The 8,616-nt window shown below is 32.5% G+C and overlaps 1 protein-coding gene across 3 annotated transcripts in view; it reads left to right on the top strand.

The window, feature by feature from the left end:
* Positions 1 to 334: 334 nt before the first annotated feature.
* The window catches only part of LOC111064198 (ATP-binding cassette sub-family C member Sur), a 33,351-nt gene continuing 25,069 nt past the window's right edge, over positions 335 to 8,616 (top strand). For 2 of the 3 annotated variants that reach the window (XM_039437141.1, XM_039437140.1), the window contains exons 1-7: positions 335 to 701; positions 1,022 to 1,210; positions 1,624 to 1,819; positions 5,012 to 5,245; positions 6,376 to 6,595; positions 7,075 to 7,223; positions 7,976 to 8,128. In XM_039437141.1, the coding sequence (XP_039293075.1) occupies positions 487 to 701; positions 1,022 to 1,210; positions 1,624 to 1,819; positions 5,012 to 5,245; positions 6,376 to 6,595; positions 7,075 to 7,223; positions 7,976 to 8,128 (1,356 nt within the window). In that variant the 5' untranslated portion in view covers positions 335 to 486. Of the gene's footprint in view, positions 702 to 1,021; positions 1,211 to 1,508; positions 1,820 to 5,011; positions 5,246 to 6,375; positions 6,596 to 7,074; positions 7,224 to 7,975; positions 8,129 to 8,616 lie in introns of those variants that run through there. The other variant, XM_039437142.1, reaches the window with a different exon arrangement.

Raw genomic sequence — 8,616 nt, 5'->3', positions numbered from 1 at the left:
GATTACTTGAATACGATGACAACAAAACATAGACTACCTCAACTATTATTTCTTAATTTTATTATTAAAGGTATTTATAAAGGGATATTCCATTAAAATTCATTTTCACTTTCATCTTGAAAAAATAAATGCATATTTAATCTATTACTCTAGTCAAGATGTTTCAAAATGAAAATACTGTGAGAACAAAATTCAACTGCCTCTCTATTTACTAGCACATCCTTGCTCTTGTGCGGCGGCATTTTTAAAATGTATTTAATTAAAGTGGCTCAGTGCGCTTTGTAAGTCAAATGTTCTAGATTAAAGAGTACAGGATTATGATAGACGCTGACTCTCCATCACAATTTAGGTCAAATTCATCGTTTTATAATAAATTCAAATTTTAATAGAACAAAATTAAAATAAAAATGGTTTCTTTTTGAATCAGTAAAGTTGGATCAAATTAGTGAAATAAGGGACTGTGAGTTAAACATTTTCTGTGCTAAAATGGCAAAAAGTTTAAAAGTGGCAGAAAACAGTATATTCAGTGAGATATGTGCATTTGACAGGAGAGGACTGCCAGTGACAGTGCAAAATATATTAGGAATAGATGGAAATGAACAAGTGTTGTGTATTTCCCGATTAGTGAATGTGGCCTCCTGTAGCATATGTGCTTATATTTTTTTCCTTGTTTTTCTTTATTTATGGTGTTCGCCAAACAGGTAGGACAAAAATACTGTAATTTATTTACTTGGAATTACCGGTAGTCACGAAAAATATCCATCCATTAATTTTAATAGATTTTGACATCTAGTTTTTTATATTGATGGAAAATGTTAATATCGAAAAAACTTCTCGCTTGAACAAAATATAAATTAACAAGATTATTATGATAATGAACTGATGAAATAAATTAACTTTTTCTAATTTCTCTTTAAAACATAATTTCTGTGTTTTTATTACGTATAACTTTGTTAATGAATTGATTTCAAAATGTTATAGGCAACTTATTTTTACATGTTTATCTGTATATTATGTGCAGGAGATCCAGAGCATCAAGAAATTCTCTTGCAGGCGATACATCAAGGGCTATTTTCTCACTACTTCTTCTTGTTGTTCATATTCTTGAAATATGCGCTGCATTTTTTATTCACCAAGATAGAGCAAGAGTGGCTTCTTCAATAGTAATGTGGCTTCTTGCGCAAGGTCTTTACTATACTCTTACTCCAGGGTAATTATTCAGTTTCATGTATTTTATTTGATTTATAAAAATAGTCTCGACAAAGTATGAATGGAAGGAATGAATGATGCACGTTGAAAAGCACTTTTAGTGTATATTTGTATGTCATTTATTCTGGGTGATAGTATATGGTACCTACCTTGAAGGGAATGTTAATTTCAATACTGTTGGAGAGAAAATAGTTGGATAATGACATTCTTAAATCTGAAATAACGTTACAATTTTACAGTTTTAAAGAACGTTATCCTAAAAGATAACATGATAATTATGAAGATTCTTTATTGGAAAAACAAAATAAAACAGTATATATACTGTGCACAGAATGTATAAAACGGTATATTACTATTTAACTATTATAGCCAAAACAAAGAGCAATACTTTTCTTATTTATACATCATTTTCAGGACAAAAAATTGCCGTCCGATTGTAACATGCACTGGTCTAGCTTGGCTAAGCTGCGGTGTAGCGAAACTGGTGCTATTCTTTGTGACAATGGCTACAAATCATACAACCGAGCACATTCTTCCACTGACACTGATATCTTCAGCCTTGCTGTCATTTGGTCTCTCTTTCGATGATTTATTGACAGCTTTCAGCAAGGTAGGTAATTGCATTAGTATTTAAAAATATAATAAAAACCCCGGTACCTCGGAACCCACCTGAAGTCCACTCATATCTCATCATCATCATCCGTCTCATTCATTACCCACGCACAAGCCTTGAGCTCATGTAGGCATCATCCTAATGCAGAAAAAATTATATTAAGAACCTCAAGCATGAATAATTGAGTATTATTGGTGTATGTATATTATGTTATGTAGAAAAGGGAATATAAGAAGAAAAAAATAGTAAATTATCGAAGAATGATAGTGAACAATATTTGAAATAATAATTGTTCAACATTCTACTCCTCTATTTGAAAATTAGTTATGGATAATGTACGATATCTTGTAGAGCTATTAAATATTTTTGGAAAGAATAAGACGTTGATGTTGTCAATACCAAAACGTAGTCTTATTCTTAGAATTATGGAGAAACACCACAAAATATCCTCCCATACAATCAAGTAATGACTGAAATATTTTTCGAAAGAATCAACCAGAACCCTTATAAAGTGAAGTGTGATAGAATAGTTATGAATGTTATAATGATGATGGTTCCTCGATCTATTCCGAGCTGCGATGTATAACACACTTTTTTATGTACATCGTGTGAAATACATGAAAAAGTGTTATATATATAAAATGTTGAGAGTATGAAAAGATTAGTTAAAACAAAGCAGATGACAGTTTTGTAGCACACAGCCTGTGTTGATGTGTGAGTTGAAGGATGAATTGTTATGACTGCGAGGGGAGATCAATTTGAAGGACTTCCTTCCTACTTCACTACTGTTCCATGTCGTTGCTCTTTCAAGTGCGCAATGCCGCTCTCAATTTGAAAATTAATGCGGTCAAGTGCGTCAATCTTTAACTCCGATTATAAAAGTGAATTTACAATCTTCCAGCGATCTTTAAATAGACTGACAAATTGTCATGGTTGAGAGAGAAATTTGAATTGATACTAGTATTAATAAGTAAATCATGTTATTAACTATCAATCTAATATCACTATAGGCTCTTCCATTCCTATACGTTATTCTTGCTTCAACTAGAACAAAATTATTTTCTTTTCTGTGAGATAATCTAGATTCTTCCAATATCAAACTAAATTGACAAAGTCGTGAGAGAGCGATGATTTAGAATTGACATGAATGATACATCCTAGTTGACTATGAACCCAATTGCACTTTTTGAAAAACTACAAAAAAATTCTAATTATTTTAGAAATTGAATAGAGGATTTTTATCATGAGGATTAAATTCATATAGATTATTTATAGCCTACTTATGTATTTATTGATTTTAAATACATGTAGACGCACACATCATAAAATTCACAAAACATGTTAGAAGCAGATGTTATATAGTACGTTATTCACTACTTTAACTTAAATTCAATTCTCCTACTATGTATGTTCTACTTATGTTGATAACCATTTATGTTCATGCTACAACTTATATAAAAATCCTTTTTCTAATGAGAGATCATTAAAAATCTCCCAATCTGTATTGACGAAAGGGTATAAGAGTATTTGAAATTTTATCATTGTTTCTCAGTTAGTGGAGACAATTAAATTTTTACTAACATGTTTTGTGAATTTTATGATATTCAAAGAGTATTCAGACGTCGATCTAATTTTTTTACAGTAAGAATGGAAATGGAAACCAGTTCTGTAGAATCCGTGTGGATTTTCTTTTTTTCCATAACATTCCAGACCGTATGGAGTTTTTTTTTCAAAAAATCCCAGACATCTTACGAATTTCACAACACTGGCTTCCACCTTAAATTCACAGAGAGAGTGGATACCTTTTAGTACTCCATGAGAATTATTATAAAATTGGCAGAAAATATTAGTTATGCTGCATTCAGTACAGCCAGTTAAATACTATTGTTAATGTAAAAATTTGATACTTGCCTAAATTTTCATCATCAACAGTTGAAGATGAATTATAATTATTCAGATAATTATTTTATGTCTTCTGTAGCCTCAATAAAGCACTCTGGAAACCAGTAAATATGTAAAGCATCTCTATGTGTAGACATATGCATCTCTAGGTATAGAGGTGCATATCATATGTAGACATATGCATACGCATCTCTATGTGTAACATCTATATGTAAAGCATCAATAAGGGCTAATTGATTTGTTAATTATTAAAAATAATGTCATAGTACCCTTTTGTTTTTAAAACTTTTTTATATAATAAATAGTCTACACAACTTTGAACAATTTTTTTAAGTTTTTATTTATTATTATTTTTTTATAAAAAGTTGTTTAAAAACAAAAGGGTATTATCAAATTATTTTTTAATAATTGCCGTGCTACCAATTTCTCCTAAATAGGTTGGATAGCATTTCACACCTATTAACCTACAGGAAGTTATCGGCTCCAAAGTGGTAGATTCTTGATAAACTATGAATGGATCTATCGCCTATGAATGAGAAATCCAGTTTTCAGAGCAAACCAACTTATAATCTTCAGAAGAATTTTGGCAATATACAACATAAATCCACAATACAATACCTTACACACTTAAACATCCTAGCATCATTACAAGCTAAAATACTTATCCAGTTTATATAGTTGAAAACAATGGCTATAGGCTTTTAGACACACAAAACAATTTTATACAAAATTAGAACACTATAAAACTGTTCAAAACTCAATTTAAAACATTATAAATTTCAATTAAACAGAAAAATATTCAGAGAGCACAAAACATTTTTCATAGCCAGCCACCATTTTTTTAGAGAAGAACAAGCACAAAGTACAGAGCAAAGACCACACCTCAAAATCAGTGTCAACGTTATGGACACGTCATTGATATTAAATTCCAAAAAATTATAAATTACAAGTTTAGAATTTACATTTTATATTTGTTCTCAATAAAACTTTATTTCAAAACTGTTATTTTAAATTTATATATCCTCTATATTATAATAATCTATTAATTCTGTTTCTCTGTTTCGGTGATACCATGGAATGCAACACAATTATTTATGATAAATTCTCAGTTAAAAAGTTGTCCGCATATCGATTACTCTGATATTTACTATCAAGTTTTATAGATCTCGAATTGAAGATTTGATTCCAATCGAGGAAAAATGTAATATTACATAATTAATACAGAATCTCACCTACAGTTCTAGATTTATGAGAGCATTTATATAATTTTGTTTTTGTTTTTTGCAGCTTCAACAGAACAGCATTGGAACCAGTGGGGAAGAAAGCGATGGAGAAGATTTGAGCGCTTACCGCCACGACAGAGTCGGTTGGCATTCGAGGGTGACATTTTTGTGGATGACGTCACTGCTGTCTGCCGGCTATGCAAGACCTCTGGAGATGGAAGACCTTGGCTCACTGCCGTGCAAAGAGCGGGCCTCCCTTCAGGCGGACAACATTTCGCGGGTTTGGGCTCGCGGCAAGGTGGGAAGTGTCACACGTTCAAGAACACATAGATAGCTATTATCGTTTCAACTATTAGTTGGGCTCGTATGGTTCAGGCTGGGATACCAGTGAGACACCATCAGGTGTTATCGTTTCAACTATTAGCTGGGCTCGTATGGTTCAGGCTGGGACACCAGTGAGAGACACCAAGTGTCCGAGCATGTCACGGGGCTCCACCGTTAGTTTTGAAGGCGCCTATTACAATAGACAGATCTGGGACATATGGGTGACCTTGAATCATCGCTAGGTATTGAACCGAATTGATGCTATTACACACAGATGTTGGTGTGAAAATGTTTTGAGGTTCAATGATTTCCCACTACTACTGAATAAATCAATCCTACTACAATCCTGGTTTCCTAATGTAAAACGAGCTTTAAGGCTCGTATTACTTAAGACCACCAGCCTGGGTAGTTGCCAGTGGGACACCAGGATTGGTGGCCGAGCTAGCGATCTGAGTGAGACCATGGCCTACATGAGTAATGTCATGTAGGTAATGGTGAGACAACAGTCGGTGTCCGACGAAAATCTGGAGGCCGACCGCCAAAATGTGGTGTCTTGGCTGGCGACGCTAGTGTAATTTATTCATTCATTCAATTATGTACAATCTTGATACTTTTATGAGAAAGCACAACAGGCGTGCGTATGCCCAATAAGAATTTATGCCCTGCGACTCGCTCGGAAACTTGGTGCCTCACTGGTGCCGAGTTTGGAGTGCTAATGTAATAAGGACTTAATAATTTTAAATTTTGGGTCACCAATCATGACGATATAAAATATATGAGACTGATCAGACAAGTTTGAGGACTATTCAAATAAGACCAGGGAACTCGAGAGAGATTAATGAAAATTGAAAAAAAAATGCAAATAAGAAGAAACAAATTCCCAAATGTTATTAAATTTCCATAGAATTTTTCTTTTTTTAAAATGTTGTGAATTTATTCGGATTCCAAGATTACTTATTTCTTATCTGTATTATAATGATTATTTGCAGAACCCATGAAAGTGCTATGACCATTATTCATTCAATTCCCATAGAAATTTCTTCCTTTGATATTTGAATTCCACGATTACTGATTTCTATAATGTAAACCACCAATTATTTGCAGAACCTGTGGATGTGCTATGCCCAACTGTATATAAAAAACTTCCTCTTCGGAGGTGTACTGAAGCTAATTGGTGATTTTGCTGGTTTTGTCAGCCCGTTGGGGATAGCTGCACTAGTGAGGTATATTGAGCACCAATTTGGCAAGACTTCAGACGCAGTGCCTGATACAATGGCATTCCAATCTTCGAATTCAACAGTTGCTCCACTTGAAGGGGATGTAGGTACAGTATGGAGTAAAACTGATTAATTGACTTTTCATTAGGGTACATTGAACTTTGCAACAACATCACCTCCAATACAACACAGGTCTAATTGAAAACTTGACCTACTGAAATCTTGAAGAATTTGAAATAGGCATAAATGACCATCCTCGGTAAATTAAGAATCAATATACAAAACTTCAAGTTAATCAGTCCAGTAGTTCAGACGTGATGATTCGTGAATTTCCTATCTCGTACGTGTACTATTAAAGCCAATTATTTTCTATATTATATTATAGATCTAAAGTTTAACATCATTAAAAACAATATAAAAACATTAAAAGTTTAAAATATTATAACTAAAAGGGTACTTCATGTTTTTGATAATTTTAATAAAGTAGCCCATACAAGTGAAGTTATTCTATAGTTTAACGGAAATCATTTTTGAAAAAAGTATCTTCATGCAATTATTCATTCAAGGAAAGACGTTTTTCTTGCAGAACAGCCATTGACAGTGAGTGAACTGATGAGCAATGGATACGTTGTATCTGTAGTGGTTCTACTAAGTGCACTGGCTCAGGCAAGTTTTTCTCAAGCCAGCACTCACATATTGAGTGTGGAAGGAGTTAGACTGAAAACAGCTTTACAGGTAGGAGAGAGAATATTCATTTTATAATTATTCTACTTATATTAAAACAATGAGTAGTTTCTAGTACAGAGTAAATGAATCAAAAAAGTATTTAAAGGAGAAATTGCTGGAAATTTATTTATTGGATAGAGCAAACAATAAAATAGTCAGAAAAGAAAAACAGGCTTTTGTCCAAAACTTCTTCTATTTATAAATTTTGTCTCATATTGTCCAAAATTTGGAATACCTATCAGTGCTTCCTTGTAGAAATTATAAATAAATGAATGAATTATAAATAAATAAAATAAATTGAATGAAACGACTTGATAGAGTATGAATAACTAAAACAATATCACCTTCACAATACTCAGAAAGTGAATATCCAATAGATTATTGAAGTTGATATTGATTTGTAATTCAATTTATTTCACCGATACTGAAAGAATAAATAAAAAATGTAAGTACACTTTTTTATTTATTGATTAATAAGAGTAGCCCTTACCAAAAAGTTAATAGTCTGAATGGATTTGTTAAAAAAAAGTTGAAATTTTCTCGTGAAAAAATCTTTTGCGAAATTTTCATGTGAAAAACCCTTTTCTCCTAATTGAACCATCTAGAATAGTTGGTAGTTACGCCCATATATAGGATGATTGTCTCGTTTACAAAACAGTTGAGAAATGATAAATTATAATTGAATGATATTTATTTTCAACATGATTTTTATGGTTTATGTATTATTGTATGAATAACATTAATGAAAGTGAATCCGATAGGCTCTCGTCTATTGTAAAACTCTAAAACTATGTGGAAGTTCAGCAAGACAAGACGAAGGAGCAGTGGGAGGGGCAAGCCTGCTATCTGAAGATGTCTACAGTGTGATGTCTTGCTTTTGGATAGGACATTATGTCTGGGCGATCCCTCTCAAGGTAAGTTGAGTCACTTTATAGCTTCTATCGGTTAAATGGTTGTTAAGTGTTGAGTAAGTTGAGTTTCTATTGTTCCACAACACTACGGTCGAAAGTTCACTTGTGAACTTGTGAGAAAATTTATTGAATAATATTTCACGGGCAAAATCTATTCAATATTATACTCATTGATAGCATCAAACGTGGACCTTCTATCGTGAGATTCAATTCATTTTTAATTTGTTTGAATGGGATGCGTTTGGTTCAGACAGTATGAAGTGTGTCTCACTATAGCTGGATGTCTGCATTATGAATATTTGAATGATGTTGATGATGATAACCACTCAGTAGTTATTGATGAATCCTAAGAATACAATTTAGCGAATACGTTAATGATGAAGTACGGTACCGGTAATAGAAATAATTGTTTGGTGGCGATACATAACTGAGATAATAGAATTATTTTAATACTAGTAGGTAACCCATGCTCCGCAAGGGACTATTTAATA

Source organism: Nilaparvata lugens, chromosome 10, assembly GCF_014356525.2.
Source record: "Nilaparvata lugens isolate BPH chromosome 10, ASM1435652v1, whole genome shotgun sequence".
Lineage (NCBI taxonomy): Eukaryota > Metazoa > Arthropoda > Insecta > Hemiptera > Delphacidae > Nilaparvata > Nilaparvata lugens.
Note: the sequence above shows the minus strand (reverse complement) of the source record. Positions and strands in the feature narration are given on the sequence as shown.